The 18,189-nt window shown below is 54.2% G+C and overlaps 1 protein-coding gene across 1 annotated transcript in view; it reads right to left on the bottom strand.

The window, feature by feature from the left end:
* The window catches only part of KSR1 (kinase suppressor of ras 1), a 45,582-nt gene extending 27,649 nt beyond the window's left edge, over positions 1-17,933 (bottom strand). The window contains exon 1 of the mRNA XM_082068883.1: positions 17,616-17,933. Within this exon, the coding sequence (XP_081925009.1) occupies positions 17,616-17,852 (237 nt within the window). The 5' untranslated portion in view covers positions 17,853-17,933. The remainder of the gene's footprint in view (positions 1-17,615) is intronic.
* Between the last annotated feature and the right edge of the window lie 256 nt (positions 17,934-18,189).

Raw genomic sequence — 18,189 nt, 5'->3', positions numbered from 1 at the left:
TCTAAAAACGGGTCACAAAAGACCTAACTTTCAGTCCTCTGATCTAACCACCAGATCATGGCAGCAATGACCGTGATGGAGGTTCTGAAAAGCAGAGGAAATCAGCACGATGACAAGGATGCACAGACACTGCTGCGGCCGCTGCTGCACAGACACAGACACACTGCTGCTGCTGCTGCTGCTGCTGCTGCTGCTGCACAGACACAGACACACTGCTGCTGCTGCTGCTGCTGCTGCTGCTGCACAGACACAGACACACTGCTGCTGCTGCTGCTGCTGCTGCACAGACACAGACACACTGCTGCTGCTGCATAGACACGCTGCAGCTGCTGCTGCACAGACACTGCTGCTGCACAGACACACTGCCGCTGCTGCTGCACAGATGCCGCTGCTGCTGCACAGACGCCGCTGCTGCTGCACAGACGCCGCTGCTGCTGCACAGACGCTGCTGCTGCAGGGCCTGGGTCTGGGCTGACGCATGGACTTTTGGGTTTGCTTATAAAAAAAAGGAAATAGTTTCTCAATGCATTGCTAAACAAACTGCAAAACAGGACCCAGCACAAGCCAGCAGAAAAGTCTAGAGACAAGATATCCTCTGGGGGGGAAAAAGCCTTAATAGAAATTAGTAAATGAAAGCACAGAGAGGCTGAGGGATAAGGCGAGATGGAACACCAGATGGATGGATTTTCCTTTGAACCTTCGGTCATGCCTGAGGATGACACAATAGCCACTGCCCAAACACTACAGTATGCTCTTTCTGCTTTGTCAGATGATGCAGATAGCATCATTGCTGGGTCACTTGGAGGTCACATACCACCCATTTTTCTCTCCCCTCCTTTCTTTTTCATGATCCCAGCGACCAAGACCTGTAAACACTCCGTTGAGGCCTCCCCAGCTAAGTGTAGGAGTGGGAGCATGAAACCGCACTCAAGTGGTTCCCTGAGCCCCACAAGGTGATTCTCTTCAAGGATTTCATCCCAGGGAGGCACCCGAGCCTAACGCAGCTGCGGAACAGTCCTCTGCTTAAACAGCAAAGCTTTCACACCCACTGCACACCAAAACCGAAAGCCCTCCCGCTTCCTTTCTAACCTGAGGACATGCAACTGCCAACAGAATGACGGAGCTCTGCCAGCTGAGAGCCGCGCTCCCCACATGCTGCGCGCAGCCCTGCGCTGTGCAGCCTAGCGCCGCTCTGCCGCTGCAGCACCCAGCGCCGCTCTGCCGCTGCAGCACCCGGCGCCGCTCTGCCACTGCAGCACCCAGTGCCGCTCTGCCTCTGCAGCACCCAGCGCCGCTCTGCCTCCCCTGCAGCACCCAGCGCCGCTCTGCCTCCTCTGCAGCACCCAGCGCGCTGCGCTAGCTCTGCCACTTTCATCTAAACTATGTCGTGCCTACTTAGAAAGTAGAGGAAAATAGAGCTGCTGACCTAGGAACAGTTGTATGAGGACAAAAACACAGAGACTGACAAGCAGCAACTGGCCATCCAGCAAACAGTCCTGGTCCCGCAGCACCTCCCGTGCCTGCCGGGGCCGCGGCCGAGCGGGCGCTGGGCTGGGGTCTGCACAGGGGGGCTGCGGGGCCACGGCCACCGGGGGCCAGAGGAACCACGGCTGCCGACGGGAAAATAAAAACCCATTGTAACGAGGCTGCGTGCTGCTGTGTAATGGCAACACTCCCTCCTCAGGAGCAGGGGAAACACAAAGGGATTCTCTGTTGTATTTTTCTGCCTCTGAACTGACAGTTCTGAGTGCCGCATACAAACTGATTCCTTAAGCCTTGAGATCTTCCACTGCAGCCAACCAACTCTTTGTCATTATGCAAAGATCACTCGTGTTTTTCCAGACTCCTTTCGTTTACAGCACTTCATCTCCATCTTTCCAAAAGCGACACCACTAGGACGGGCGTTACTGAAACACCGACCTCCCTGGGACGCCTTTGAAAACCAACACGGCACCTGCACGAGGCAGACTCTGAATGCCACTGGTGTTCCAGTCCAGCTCCGCTGGCCGCGATACAAACGCTGCAGGGAGCGATTCCTCCTCCTCTCTGCTCTGAGAACAGGGCCAGGAACACGGAGCAGCCCACGGATGCTGGAGGGACCAGCAGTGCTGAGACACCTTCTTACCCAGCTCAGGCACAGCCAGCGCCACAGTGTTCCCAACAGCTGCTTCAGACGGTAGTTTGAAATAGAGCAAACGAGCTCTTTCCAAAGCTCAGCCGCTCTGAGGGTCTCACAGACACAGCACCTGCATCAGCTCAGCGTCGCGTGATGAGCGCGTCCCTAAGCACCAGCAGCATCCAGCTTCTAAATCCAAAATGTCTTACACCAAAAAAATTTCTACCTCCATCCTTTCTCACAGTCTTATTTCTCTTTTGTGTTTTGGCACAGGGAATTTATAAATTCAACTAGATTGTTTACAGTATAAACCCGAAAGTGCTGCGTCCCAGCTGCGACCCGACTCAAAGCACAGTGACGTTATCTGAAACTGCTTTCCCAGACTCGCTGATTCCCCAGCTGCCGGATTAGGTCCTGTTGGAGTTGTCTGTCGCCCTGGCGGTGCAGCTGACACCAGGGCCTCGTGCTCGGGTTAGAAACGGGCGTTTGGGAGCCCCGTACGAGCGGCCGGGCTGCTGGGTGGTGCTCAGCCTGACGCTGGTGCCCAGCGCAGTGTACAGCCTGCCCGCAAAACCCCGCACGCTGCGCCTGTCCCGGCAGCCTCAGCACTGCAGTCACCTTCTTCAGCTGCAGGAGAAAGGGAGAGGAGTGAGCACAGTCACCCAGAAGAGGAACCTACAGCATCGCTTGCTACCTGGAGGACCTGCCTGCCCTTCTTCCCTTCCCATTACTCAGCAGACGTTCTTCAATCAGTTAGTCAGTTTTTAAGGGCACCTGCCCAAACCCTGTTCCAAAGGACACGCGTCCTCCGCGGGACGAGCGCGGCAGCGGCTGCGGGGACCTCGCTGCCCGGGCGCTGCGAGGGCAGGGTGCCCAGCGACTCCATCACTGAGCTGCTTTTGAAGTCTGCTGCAGTAAAATGAGGCAAAACTGCTGTTGCGGGGTGGCCTTTTTGTTCCTGGCAGTGAAAATGGAGGAGGGAGGTGGCTGACAAAACAAGATTTTAAAAATAAATAAATAAAATATGTCAACTGTAGGAAATTGCTTCACTGGAATGTGGCAATTTGCCACATTATCTGAAAGTGTCTTTTAAAACAGCAAAATATTTTAACAAGCTGCTATGAGATTACATTTTGGGATTGTCAAAAAGAACAAAATACACTGAAACCCGCCCTGTTCAAAATGCTTTGAACCTATAAAGCAAGCTTCCCGATTTCAGATTTTGAGAGGAAAAGAGAAAAACTTTGGTATGTTCTGCCGTGCAGTGGGGATCAGAGATTTCAGTTTGCCCATGGGTTGTGCGAGTTTGCCTCTTCTCTAGGGCTGGCATGTCATTAATAAGTGGGAATCATGCAGAGTTTGCTGTCCCAGTCAGCTCTTTCCTTCTCCAAGTCCATTCCTGTGCACCCCCAGCTCCACGCGCACCCCCAGCTCCATGTGCACCCCCAGCTCCATGTGCACCCCCAGCTCCACGCGCACCCCCAGCTCCATGTGCACCCCCAGCTCCACGCGCACCCCCAGCTCGTGTCCCCGGCTGCTCTGCAGCCCCTGGTGTTTGTGCTCAGACAGCACCCAGCTGAGGTGAGCTGTGTGTGTGAGCAAACGGCTGCGCCCTGCCGCAGGACCGCCCATCAGACACTGGGTCTCTCTGACTGTGTTGAACGAGGTTTTGTACTGCGTTAGTTCTCCTTCCTTCCTCCTCCCTGCTGTCCTGCAGGGACACGGACAGGGAGTGAGGCAACAGGAAGAGCAGGAGCCGGCTCTATGGACACCGAGCAGGATGTGACCTCTGTTCCCCAAATCGCGCAGAAATGGTCAGATCATGACATCCAGGCTGGTGTCTCTCTAAAGGAAAGACCATAGCAAGGACCAAAGTGAAGCGGTTAATCTTGGGTTAGAAACTTTGGATTTTATAACAGCAGTGGCGCTTTGTAGGAGGAATTTAATTAACTGTAAAGAACTTAAGTTAGTGACTATTCTGATGGACTCTAGCTAAACAAAGCCTAAACACTCCAGTACTTGATGGAGCCTCAACTCTGCTAAGCTTTGTTTTTACGGAGTGTTGATGCAGCTCCTGAGAGCACCGTGGCCCCGCAGGCCCTGCTCGCGCGGACAGCTCCGAAACCTGCGTGACCCGTCTGCCCAGCTCCGGACAGCCCTGCCCCACGCGGGCCGGGCTGCCCCAGAAACCTGCCCTTGGGATTTCGCAGCCGCTGTTCCCATGAGCCGCCTGCCCGGTCCCCAGCGCAGCGTGCACATCACTGCTGGAACGAGGCAAGGACAGGGAATGACCATAAAGCCGCCTCATCTCCAAGCACAGACACTGCGCTGTACAAAGTGTCTGTCCAGCCTCAAATCTAAAAACCCGCTGTATTAGCATGGAGCAAAGTACAGCCAAGGGAGAGCGTGCTGCTGGCAGCCAAGCACCCTTGCTAACTCAGCACTGCTGCGCTGGCTGTAGTTACAACCGGATTACTGTTGTTGGCACAGTACAAACACCGAAGATGGTACTCCAGTCCTGGAAGTTCATATTTTGAGTGTAGTCATTGACCTAGTGCAGCCTCTTTAGTCTCTGCTCTAGAAGGCCACGCCAGCTTCTGAACCTGCCTGTCTTCAAAGGCAGGGCCTGGGGTGATCTTGTCTGCGGAGGATTTCTAGTGGTATCCTAGATAATAAGAGAATAAAGCAGCGCAGTTCAGATGACAAGCTCGGTTAGTGGCAGCTGGGATGACTGAACTCCAGAGTAGCTACACCCACATACCACAAGGGTTGTGACGCAGCTGTAATTGCTCAGGCCATGGAAGTCGGAATAGCCGCAGCTCCCTGCGCTGCAGTCCGGCTCAAGTCTGGCCCCGACCGAGCAAGGCGGTTCTGCATGTTTTATTCAGCTATGCCCGAGCTCAGGAGTTCAAACACAGACTGAGGCAAAGCTGAGAACTGTACTTAACACATCTCCAGAGCCCAGAAAGCGAAGGATCCACGGCTGGTTTGGAGCTCAGTGCTCCTGGTGCAGTGGAAGGGACCTCACTTGGTTTAGTACGGACGACTCCTGAACCAGCTCCTTGCAGGGCTTCAACTCCAGCTGGTTCTTCCTGTTTAGCTGAAACGCTTGTGTATGAAGCCGAGTAAAACTGACCTGGAGTTTGTTTATGCTTTCAAAGGCTCTATGCTCCGTGCTGGAAATTAGTACCTCTAACCAGACTGATTCTGTGCTACAGTAATAACTGCAAATGAACTCTGGACCGTCGGCTCCCAGCCACGCGGGGTTAGATCACGCTGCATAAATAATGGCCAAGTCTGGGGGAGGGGAACAGCCGCGCCACGAGCACCCTGCCTTCTGCTGCAAGACAAACACTGCTGGGGCTGCACGGACCGCCGGACCACCGACCGGACACACGAAACCAGCAACACCGCGATGGGAGGAGAGAGGGAAAAACTTGGGGGTTACACAGCAACCGAAAGGGACCAGGCTCTGCAGCCACCTACTAGAGAGTTTCACCTGAGCGTGAACCTTGAGACCAGCAGATAACCTGTCAACCCAGATAAGCAAAGCCAGCGCTCCGTTTGTCTCACATGCGCGCCGTCTGGAACAGCCAGCACAACTGCACTTCCATCGCACTACGTCCCTTCTTATCCCGACTTCTGCACCGTCCTGTCTCCCAAACACCAACCACTGGCAGCACTACAAGCACTTTCTCTCGGAGGGGTCTGTCCCAGCGACTGGCCCGGAGAGCTCAGCACCGCTGAGGATGGGTTGAGTGTGGGCCGTGTCCCTCTTATTGCAGGGGGGGAATTGTAGAGTACACAACTTCTCACCCCAATTGTTCGCTCTGAGGAGCCTTTCAAAACATGCTGATACATCCAGTAAATCTACACAATAAGATTGTAAATTGGTCTTTTCCTTCACAAAAGGCTCATGACAAATGATGATCTCCGATGAGATACAATGACCTGCTAAATTGCCTATTGGTCTCTTGGGGGGTTTCCAGGATCTCCCTCAACATCATTTCCTAAAGTCAAACATCTGCACTCGGCCACCGAAAGTCACTTTCCACATGCTATTCTTGATTCCTAACCACACTAATAGTGCATTATCAGCCTCAGGAAAAGCTTCAAGCTCTCCTTTGCTATTTGAGTGTTGTTTTTCACTGCCTTGCCCATTCCAGACCCACTCACGGTACAGCAGAGCAAGCCTGAAGACAACAGCACTTCTGGCTGAATAGCTGGAGCTTCAAGGAGGGTCAAGGCCACACTGTTCAAGGTATTCAACCTTGAAAGGCACTTAGAAGTGAGCCAGCAGAGACTAGAGCTAAATTCAGCTCTTAGCCTAGTTTTTAAACTGCTTCAGCTCCTTGATTTCAGCACAAGTCACACTCAGTTTCTACTCCTGTCAAAGAGTGGGCTCACATAACCCAGCGTTCGTCTGATGTCAGCTGGATAACCCCAGGGAACACAGAGGGGGCCCAGGTTAAAGCCAGCTGTACGTTTTGCTACAGACACGTCACTTACGTGATACCTTCAACAGAGCAAGTGTTCCATCAAGTGATACGGCTGTAAATAATTCACCAGCAACCCCATAATGCTTGATTAAAACCTACTGAAAGAAGATCTAATTAAATTGTCTCTGAAAGACCAGATAATGATATGACAACTGTGTAAAGGGCAGATGGCAAGTTGAAGCTCATCAGAACACGAGAAAATAATTTACAGAAGGTACCTTTCTGTGTACTGAGCTGTGGTGATGCCCACCTGTCTGATGCTGGCTGGCCTGGACGTCACCCCTGCGCGGTGCCTTGGCCCTGCGGTGACAGCGAGAGCGCGGGCTGGCCCTGCGGTGACAGCGGGAGCGCGGTGCCTTGGGCCCTGCGGTGACAGCGGGAGCGCGGTGCCTTGGGCCCTGCGGTGACAGCGGGAGCGCGGTGCCTTGGCCCTGCGGTGACAGCGGGAGCGCGGTGCCTTGGGCCCTGCGGTGACAGCGGGAGCGCGGTGCCTTGGCCCTGCGGTGACAGCGAGAGCGCGGTGCCTTGGGCCCTGCGGTGACAGCGGGAGCGCGGGCCGGCCCTGCGGTGACAGCGAGAGCGCGGTGCCTTGGCCCTGCGGTGACAGCGAGAGCGCGGTGCCTTGGGCCCTGCGGTGACAGCGGGAGCGCGGGCCGGCCCTGCGGTGACAGCGGGAGCGCGGTGCCTTGGGCCCTGCGGTGACAGCGGGAGCGCGGGCTGGCCCTGCGGTGACAGCGAGAGCGCGGGCCGGCCCTGCGGTGACAGCGGGAGCGCGGTGCCTTGGCCCTGCGGTGACAGCGGGAGCGCGGGCCGGCCCTGCGGTGACAGCGAGAGCGCGGTGCCTTGGGCCCTGCGGTGACAGCGAGAGCGCGGTGCCTTGGGCCCTGCGGTGACAGCGAGAGCGCGGGCCGGCCCTGCGGTGACAGCGGGAGCACGGGCCGGCCCTGCGGTGACAGCAATAGCATGGGCTGGCCTTGGGAGTGGCACTGGGCCACCCGGACAGCAAGCCCCTGATCTCTCAGGCAACCAGGCTGGAAAGTGTTCAGTGCATCATTTAGTCATGAGCAGCAGACACAGGGAGGTCGGCGCCTGCAGGACGCACAGACACGGCTGTCTTCTTATAAAGGCTGTAGAGGACTCTGGGTAGCAATCGAGCCCTTAGTGAGTCCGGTACTTGGTGGCCAATGCTGTAAAACTTTGCAAGATCACTAGTTTTCAAACTGTGTATCTGCTGTACTGTGAAAGGTATGTCTTACGGATCAAAGAATAGTTGGAAAATACACTACAGGAACATAATAACTACCTTGCTGCAAATTATATGTGCTTTTAGATAAAGGAACACAGCTGACAGCAATGTTCTCCATGCTTTTCAGCCTTTGAGGAAGAAAAGAGTTCCATTTCCTACCTCAGCTAAGGACAGAAGACACATATGTCAACATCAGGAAGTTAAGTATAAATCTACAGTAGCCCCAAAGTTCAAATGCGTATCACCCAGTTCAAGGTTTTGCTTGGAAACTAAGAACTTACTGAAGAAAATAGACCTTTGTACTCTGTACAATGAAGTACCATTCATAAGAAGGGCATGAACCACGTGCATGGTGCTTCCCCACCACTCCCTACTGCCAGTGAGGTCCACCCAAAAAAGAAGGCACTTCTTCTCCATCAGCTGACGGGCAGCCCGGGGTAGAATCAAGGCTCATCTCTTAAAGATGTGCCTCTCTCCTCATCCTCACGTCTGAACGAGTCTCTCAGCTGCCATTAAAGAGGAGTGATGTTATAATCTTAATAATACAGACTGGGGCACGTTACAGACTATAGCAGACTGCACTGCTGCTGTGTCACAAGGCAGGCCCTAAACCCTGGTCTACAAATAGGTCAGACTCAGCCAGCCAGGCAGCAGCAGACGTGCTGTGCAGCTTCTGACGGGACAGGTTCCCTGGCCTGCAAGTCAGGCTTATTTCTGTCAGGGCTGAACTGATGGACACCTCCAGGCCGGGTCCCTGTCACTGCGCACAATAAAATGGACCTGATTTTTTGAGCAGCAGAACAGAGTCATGGTAAACGTAGGGACTGGGCTGCGTGCAAAAGCTGAGCGGACACTGCTCCAGTATAACCCTCAAGACTTTTTCAAAAGTTAGCAAAGCAGATGCCCAGAAGAATAATTTTTCCCAAAGAAATGAGCCTTTCTCACCGCTAAATTTCAAAGTCCCTCGCCCATGAGGTGGCTCCCCAACCATCCCCACGCCCTCGGCCCCGACGCCTGGGCCGGTGCCATCCCAGAGCCACCGCTGCTTGCACCGAGGGGCAGAGGGCTCGGCACGCAGAGCGCTCAAGAATCCCAGCAACGCGGAGACGCGCGGCGCTCGCCCGTACCGCTCCCACCGCACACGGGCTGTGTCAGGAGAGCTGACAAAGGCCACGCCGCTAACTCAGCCTGCAAAACACACTCTGAACGCGGAGACTTCATTCTTTGCAGTATAAAGGGGCCATGCCCGGTATGGAAGAGACCTCACAGGAATATAGGAAGACAGAAGAGGCTGAGCCAGCCTGTTTATGTAGAAGATCCACGGGGAGCGGAGGGGCAGGACCAGAGCATGCGTTTCCTCACGTGTTTCCCCTTCCCCTGCACCTCGGTTTTACAGCTGCAGGAAGGATCAACAGAGCTGTTCAGAACCGCTGAGTCAGGCTGGCGCTCTGAGGCTCCGGAGGCTGCGGCAGCGCCAGCCCAGACAGACCCAGCCTAAGGCAGAGAGCCGAGCAGGACAAACCCAGCCTAAGGCAGCAGGCCAAGCAGGACAAAACCCATCTTCCCCCAAAGTAGGATTGTATTTCCTACAAATGCGGTCTCAGCACAAACCCAGCCAGCGTTTCAGTGCAGTACGAACGGCCTGGGCTTACAGCAGCTCTTTTCTCCCTCCAAACCTGTTTCCACAGACCCCACTCCAGTCGCTGGCCATGACTGGAACAGCCTGGGAATTCAGCGTGTGCCGAGAGGCGTCCCACAGCGCTCTGCCTCGGTACACCCGCGCCAATCGCCGCCAGCACGGCAGCGCTTCCATCGGGGCTGCAGCACTCAGCCAGTGCTTCCACTAATATTATGCTTGACCCACAAAGCAAGAGCAAACCAGTTTTAACACACATAGTACAACCAGGGTTGACAAGCCCTTTGATACCGACCCTGGGGCTCCTCCCGGCCCAGCTGGTGCGGAAAGGCTCAGGCTCGGTGTCCGTGCTCGCCTGGCTCACTTCACTGTGCGCTCGCTCCTCTCCCAGGGCACGCACAGCCAGCCTTCCCGGCCAAAGGGAAACAAACACACACACCAGCCCCAACAAAACCAACAGCAAACTTGATTTTCCAAAGGGAACAGGTTGAAGTACGACGCAAATGGATCAGTCTCCCAATAACAATACCTGTGTATTTTAGTCAGTTGGCTCCTTAAAACAAGGGAGAACAGACAAGGGCATCACTTCCAGAACTCACTAAAATGAGGGGAAAACCTTCTGCATCTGCTCAGCACGTGCGCCACGGGAGCGCGGTGCTGCTGGCTGGCGCTGGGCTCGGGCCCTCGGAACCGTGGCTACAGACATTGTGGGAGAGCTAAAAGTCTTGATAAGAAATGCTTTACTTTGTGGAAAGTTTCAGTTTGGTCAGAAAGACAAAAGGCCCGTAAATGGAAATGTTTTGCTTGGCAGATGAAAAACAGTTTTTAAAAGGGAGATGTCTTAAAAAGTCAGGAAGCTTTAAGCAACAACAACATATTACTTCTGCTTATTTCAGTGGAGCTATGCAATCGTGTCCTAGAGCAGGATTTAGTCTTCTAGCTTACTCTAAAGGTAAAAAGAAGAAAAGACTGCTCTGGAAGACTGAAATTGTTGCTAGAATATTCTCTGTGCTGTAAGGCCAGGCAGGGACACGGGTGTGCAGAGGTTCTGCTGGACGGGCAGACAGCCCGAGGGCACTGACACCGTACGTAGATCCCTTTACCTCCCCAGCTTTTAGTGGTGATGCCTGGTGCAGGTTCTCAATCTGCAACATACTGTTTCTTCTTTCCAATTTATTCAGTATCATTAATAACTAAAAATAAAGCCTCACACTGGAATCTGCAAGCCTCAACAAGAGCCCCCCCCCAGCAGCACCGAGCAGCTCGAGACTTCCTCTCTAAATTTAGATTGCTTCAAACAGAAGTGAAAGTTCTTTGATAAATCAACAAACCCGTGTTCTAGAAGCACATAAGGAGAGTAGAGCTGGGCAGGAAATTGCTTTGCTTATGTGCTAAAGGCTCCTTAAGATGTGCAGGGGCTCAGCCCCGAGGCGCCCGGCTCGTTCCCAGCGCCCTGTGCCGGCAGCGCCAGCTCGGCCCGGCTCAGCGCCAGCTCGGCCCGGCTCAGCGCCTGGATCTGCTGCACCCCAGGACACCCCCCGTCCGACGTGGATCCCACAGCTCCTGCTATTAGAGCTCTTCCATTTGGGATAACTAATAATCATCCTATCGGATGACAGCCCTGATCAAGCGTGATTCCTTATCCCACTGAGTAAGCGTTCTTCTGCTTCCCCAAGATGAACACACTACAAATTAGACTTTTGTTCTAGGCAGAAAAGGAATGACAGAGACCTAGCCTCTGTTCACTTCAGAATATATTCCAAAAAGAAAGGACAGCTATTATTTTAACTTTAAAGGTAGCAAAAGCAAGACGCAGGCAGCGGGTCCAACTCTGTGTGCAGAGCCCTGAAGGCAGACGGGGTGGCTAATGGGCATCCAGCTTCACCGCAACTGTTCTCGAGTTTTACCTGCACATAGCCAGGGAGGTTCTGCAGAGGGTATCATCTGTAATTCCACTTACACTGACACTAAAAGAATCACTACTGTTTAACTGCCTCCTGGGCAGTCACTGCAATCACGGTGTAGCCCAGCGACGAGTCTCAGCAGACTTGGGATTAGTCCTTTAAAACACAGAGTGGGTAAATATTCTGGCTTTGAGTTCTGTTTTAGTCTTTTCCACACTAGCACTAACATTTTTCTGCCATCGTGTGCTTTGTCCACCAAGCCGAACATCGCAATCCCTCTTCTAGGCCGAGGTTCACGTTGGGCTGCTTCACCGATTAGATCAGTTCTGAACATGCAGTTAACTCAGAACCCGTATGCAAAGGCTGCGGCTCCGCTGGCAGGACGGACCGTGGTTCTGCTGGCTGTGTACGCACACACGCACAGAGTCCCAGCTCCGGGCTCTGCTGTCCTCTTCATTGGAGTTTAATTGCTGGGAAGGGTCTCCAAGCTGACTCTTCATGAAGAGGAGCAGGAATAATTCTGGTTTAACATAATCCAGTGGCCACACAAGCAGCCTTAGGGAGACAAAGGCAGCGCAGAGCCTTACTCTGACACCTGCTTTCTTACTTTCCAATCAGTGCATCGGAGAATCCAACCCAAGGCGAGATGTACATACAGACCGTGACAGAAGAGTGAAGAGAGTCCCTTGTATCTTCATCCTGATGATAACCTACTCATCAGAGCTTGTCCTGGAAACTCCAGGTGAGTTAAAACACTGCTGCTGACATTCATGTCAATACTTACACAAAATCAACGGCAGGAGATGAGCTAAATTCCATTATGATGTGCAAATTTTGATCATATACACACATTGTCACAAAGAAAAGATGTCTGTCAACCTGATAATAACACGTGGCTCTCCTTCCAAGTCAAACAGAATCTCTGTTGAAGCCTGTCTTACACAAACAGGGGTGCAAATCTAAGAAAAAAAGAGTGCTACGAAAAAAGAAGACACCTTTAAAAAAATAAGGTCTTGCACAAGACCTGCTGGAAAAGGAAGTCTCAGCTGAACAAGGCTCATAAACATGTGGATACAGGTTGCAGTTGGCCTGGAAAATTCACTGCTCCCACTGCTTCCAGTTTACAAACACACGGTCTCCCTTTCCTCACGCGTACCACACGACCCACTTCCAGTGTGCAAGTCTGGACGATTACAACGCCTCTTCCTCTCCTTTCATGCCTACCCCTGCTCCCAAAGCATTTGTTTCTGCTTAGAGATTGCCTGGTAAGAGATAAGCCTTTTCTAGCCAAATTGCCAAATGAATCAAGATAATGCTAAAGCAAGTTCAAACATATTTAATCCACAGATATCACTCAGCCAATGTGAAAGACTGATTGGTGGAGCAGCAGACTTACTGATGCAGACGCGCACAGCCGGAGCCAGGCCTCTGCTCTGGTGCGTGTGCTGGGGGTGCTGGGCAGAAGGCATGCCCGAGGAAACGCCACCGCGATCTCCGCACACAGGGCCCAGAGCGGCTCTGTCACAGACACGGTCCAGCAACGAGGACGGATTTTCTTAAAGAGCAGGCAGATCTGAGCAACGTGTGCTACCGCCCCACCCTGACACTCCCACCATAACCAGTTTGGAGACAGGTTCCATGCCAAAAGCACTGCAGTGAGCTCTTGTGATGTAGGAACCGAAAGAAAATACATCCACAATCTAAACACACCGCAGGTCAGTTCAGGCTGGTCTTGCCTCATCTCTGCCGCAGTTAAAAGTGGCGGGGAGAGGGTGTCCCGCTGCGTCTGGTGATTCCTGCGGTTCACCAAAGCAGCTGCGCTGTTTGCAGCGGAGGAGACTGAGAAACCATAGGGATGTGGGCTGTGCCGGCGCACGGGCCGTGCTCTGCTCCTCCCTCCAACAGCCGTGTCACGAGCTCCATGTGCTTCACTGCCGATGGCAGCTCTACCCCATTATCAGCTCCCTACCAAAGAAAGTCCAGCAAGGTACCGCTTTTACCAAGATATACGGCTACAAATAATATGCTGCTAACTTTGCAAAACCAATTTAGGAGTCATGCACGGGATTAGTGTAGGGACAGTGCTAAAGACAGAGTTGTTTCCTTCCAAGGATGCCTGCAGCAGCATGGGATGCTCACCACATGGCAACACAGGTTTTGCTCTCTTACGTATAGGTTAAAACTACCGTTATTTTCCATTTCAGTTTTGTAGTCGACTTGAGAAGTGAGTAAACCTGCTAGGACAGAACTGAAAGCAAGCCACACACCAAAGAACTGGTACAAAGAGAAACACTCAAGCGCTTATTTGGCAGAACATACAAAACTCTTAAAAAAGCACAAGACCTTGTGGCATCAGAGAACCTGCTCTGCTAATAACCAAACTAACACCATCTACTTTCCACAACGGGGAAACTCCCTGCCCTTCTAAGAAGCGGCCTTCCCACATGTGAAACAGGGTCAGCTCACGTAACAGCTACACTCAGCACACCATTGGCGAGCAATTCCCACAGCCTTCCTTTCCCCCTTCTCTCTGTATTACAGTTCTCCCGCACCATTTGACCTACCACAAGTGCTTATCTTTACCTGTCAAGGTCCGTTTTGAAATCCTTATCTATCACGTGCTTTATTTTGAGAAGACCTCATACACAAGAGGAATGGGGAAGGACTTAAAACACTTCAGTGAACGGGGAGGGACATAAGCTTGTACTCCAATACCTCTAGTGAGGCTGATGTTCTTGACTTTGAAACACACCATGAATCATGCGGTGTACCTGACAGCTGCCAAAGCTCTCAACAGGCACAGAGGGGAGTGGTGCCAAAAGGACCGAGTTAGTATGTCTAGGGTAAAAAAGTAAAATAACAGAAGCGTTTAGATGAATTTGCACTGGTGTTTTAGGCTATGGATTCTATTCACATCACAACTACTTTCAGAGCTTTACTTCAGGGCCGTGCTACCCGTGGGATCAGCAACAGCAATGAGCAATGAGCACGCACTGAGTGGGCAGTGAGTGCCGGCGGGCGCTAATTCAGAGCACTGTCCTCAGCGAGATCTCCCTTCACCTGCCAAGTCCATGGTTTTGACACCAAAACTAGACATTACAGAACTTTCAGAGACACAGGAGCTATGTGCAAACTGCATTATGGAAGCTTCCCTGCTTTTTCATCCCTTTGAATACAAACAAAAAGTGAAGTCAATAAACTGATTTTTGACTTTTTGACTGTCTTCAAATCCCGCACCTGCAGCCTCACACTTGGCCTCAGGAGCTACTTCTTCAACATCCAGAGTCAAGTCCCATCCCTTCCCAAACTAGTACTTCCTGCTTCCAGTTTGCTGCTTTTATCTACCTCACGTTTTATAATTTCCTTGTGGCTTTGCCACACGGTTTACCGGTTATACTGATGCAGCTGAGCTTTCGTAATTCTTTTGCCATGAAAAAGCTTCTGCATGAGAAGCAAAGACACATCTAGATTCGAGTACAGATGAGGCTTGCAGGCCCAGCAGCGATACCACTAGTAGCCACCATCAGGATCCACGGAGCCATTTGGTGACTTGTCCAGGCCGCCCGGAGCACCCCAGCAGGCACTGCTGATGTCCAGCCCCTGGTGAAGCGCCAGCCCCGTGGAGCTGCCTGCAGCCTGCACCGAGCTGTGCACCACAGACGAGCCAGCAGGAACGCTGGCTCTGCAACACCGGAGCACCTGCCTCTGCTGATGCGATCTGATAGGCAAACGCGTACAACCACACGTGCATTTCTGACACATGATGCAAGGCACAGCAATTACAGCGTGCAATGCCACAGGCAAGGCCACCTGGTACTTGAGACAGCGCTGGAGCCCACCACCCCCTGCTGCACCGCGGGAACGACACCGTGGGGAGCACACGGACCCTGCAGGCTGGTCAGACCAACCCGCTGCAGCCTGGCACCGCTCAGCACCAGACAGACTAACCCGCTGCAGCCTGGCACCGCTCAGCACCAGACAGACTAACCCGCTGCAGCCTGGCACCGCTCAGCACCAGACAGACTAACCCGCTGCAGCCTGGCACAGTTCAGCACCAGACAGACTAACCCGCTGCAGCCTGGCGCAGTTCAGCACCAGACAGACTAACCCGCTGCAGCCTGGCACAGGTCAGCACCAGACAGACTAACCCGCTGCAGCCTGGCACCGCTCAGCACCAGACTAACCCGCTGCAGCCTGGCACCGCTCAGCACCAGACAGACTAACCCGCTGCAGCCTGGCGCAGTTCAGCACCAGACAGACTAACCCGCTGCAGCCTGGCACAGGTCAGCACCAGACTAACCCGCTGCAGCCGGGCACCGCTCAGCACCAGACAGACTAACCCGCTGCAGCCTGGCGCAGTTCAGCACCAGACAGACTAACCCGCTGCAGCCTGGCGCAGTTCAGCACCAGACAGACTAACCCGCTGCAGCCTGGCGCAGTTCAGCACCAGACAGACTAACCCGCTGCAGCCTGGCACAGTTCAGCACAGGGCTCAGGCTCTTGCCTGACAACATGTATTTTGGTGCAGGCAACTGAACAGAGCAAAGGGCACGGAGTCATCCATGCCCATCGCTTCATGTGCTGGCACAGATCCACTACTTGGTTGAATTCCCAGAGAAATCATATACCGGACTGTGCATCAAAGAGAATTTTTTCAGCTAAGATTTTTTCTGATCATAAATTTTTTTATCACAAGTGAATGTGGCACCCATTTCTTTAAGCATACGTGTTTAAGATGAATGCACGCACACACTCGACAACTATCACTAGAAACAGCTTTTGTTGCTTTAAGAAAAACCCGAAGATGGTAGCAGGCCTTCATCCTTTGTGAATAAAGGTTTCCTTTTAGAACAGGTCCACCAGCAAAATACAGATGATAATTTTCCAAAATGATGCTGATTGACATTGAGCATTTAAAAGACTGTCAGTAGGGCTGCCAAAAGCCTATACAAATATTTTTTATAAAGAATAGCCCTTTGAGTGCTATTTGGAGATGGCAGGAGGAAAATGAGTGCTACAAATTTGGAAAAAAAAATAGAAATAAAAAACCCCGCCAAAGAAAACAAATAAACAAACCCCACAGAAGAGGCAGAGGAAGAAAAAAGGAAGGATAGATTTCCAAGAGGCTGTGCCAAAGCTACCTACCACCTATTGTTTCACAATTTTTTTCCCAACCTTCACGTCTCATCTGATGGATTTTGCAGCAGAAATGTTTGCTACAGTTACAGTGTTGTCATGATCTTTCTTCCTAAAGGCCCAACGCTCTGGCCCCACAGCCTCCGGTGTCAGACCAAAGGACCATTAGCCCTCGCGTGAACCTTCTGTGAGAGAAGGGGCATTGGGAGCTGGTAACTGTGCTCAGAGCAACGCCACCTGCGCACAAGGTAAAAGGAATCATTATAGCATCTAAAGGTCAAATGAACTAAGCAAAAATAATTCTACATTCCCTTTCTAAATACTTATGCAGACTCGTGTACAGGTTCAGCCCTTCTTCGAAAGCATCATGACAGCACGTTTGGTGCTCAAAGAGTTTCAAGTAATCTTTCTAAACAGCAAAACATCTCTCCAGCCTGGACCGCGATGCCGTTTGTCCAGCACACCAATGGAGCGAAAAGGAGGATCAGATTAGATCAGCGAAACTGAGCCAGGAATAGAGAGACGGGCCTGGAGCGGAGGGCAGGAACCACCAGAAACACCACGGACCGGGGGGAGAGCCTGAGTCTGTCCGCCCGCCCAGGACACGCCGTGCGGCGACCCCCGTCTGCTGGGGACGCCCGGGCAGCCCGGTCCGCAGCGCACACCGCACCCACCCCGCACTGACAGCAGCAGCCGGGCTGACACCCACGCCGCGGGGCGGGGGCGGCGGACGCGGCCGCCCGGGGCGACCCGGGGACGCGGCGCCGGGGGTTCCCCGCACCTGCGCGCTCCCCGCTCCGCGAGCACCACGCTCCTGCCCGGCGGCGAGGGCGGGCGGGGGCTGCCACAGCCAGCCGGCCGGGACGGGGCCGAGCCCCGGCTGACAGGGCTGCGGCGGGGCCGGGGCTCCCTCCCTCCTCCCCGCATCCCTCTCCGCCCGGCCCCTCCCACCACGGCCCGGCACCGGGCGGAACGGGCAGGCCCCGGCGGCCCCCGGGAGGGGCAGGCCCGGCCCCCGGTGTGAGGAACGGCGAGCGGGGCTCCCGTCCGGCCCCGCCGCGGCCGCCGAGCCCCGTACCTCCAGGGTGCGGATCTCCTGCTGCGTGAGGTCGTTGGACGCGGCGCACTTGGTGCGGAGCCCGCGCAGGTTGGAGAGCGAGATGTCGATGAGGTCCTGCAGCAGCCCGCACTGCTGCAGCGTGCTCCGCACGGCCGGCACGCCCCGCGCCGCCCGGGGCCCCGCGCCCGCCGCCGCGCCGCTCCGCTCCTTCCTCTCCAGCATGCCGGCGGCTCGCAGGGCAGCCGCTCTATCCATTCCTCGGCATCAGGGAGGCCGGGAGGAGAGGCGGCGGCGGGGGGAGCAGCAGCGAGCGAGGGCGGGCAGCCGGCGGTTCGCCCCGCCCCTCCTCTCGGGGCAATTACCGCGCATTAACATGCACGGCGGGGAGACGGGAGGCGGGAAGCACCGCGGCCGCTCCGCGCAGGCGGCGGCTGCTCCGCGAGGGGGCGCGGCAGCCGCTCCTCCCGCCGCCTCAGCGCCCGCCCCAGCGCCCGCCCCAGCGTCCCCCCCAGCGTCCCCCCCAGCGTCCCCACTGCCGCCCAGCCCACCTCAGCGTCCCCGCTGCCGCCTTATCCCACCTCAGCGTCCCCGC

This window comes from Streptopelia decaocto (genome assembly GCF_964273445.1).
Source record: "Streptopelia decaocto genome assembly, chromosome: 18".
In the NCBI taxonomy this organism is placed as follows: Eukaryota; Metazoa; Chordata; class Aves; order Columbiformes; family Columbidae; genus Streptopelia; species Streptopelia decaocto.
Note: the sequence above shows the minus strand (reverse complement) of the source record. Positions and strands in the feature narration are given on the sequence as shown.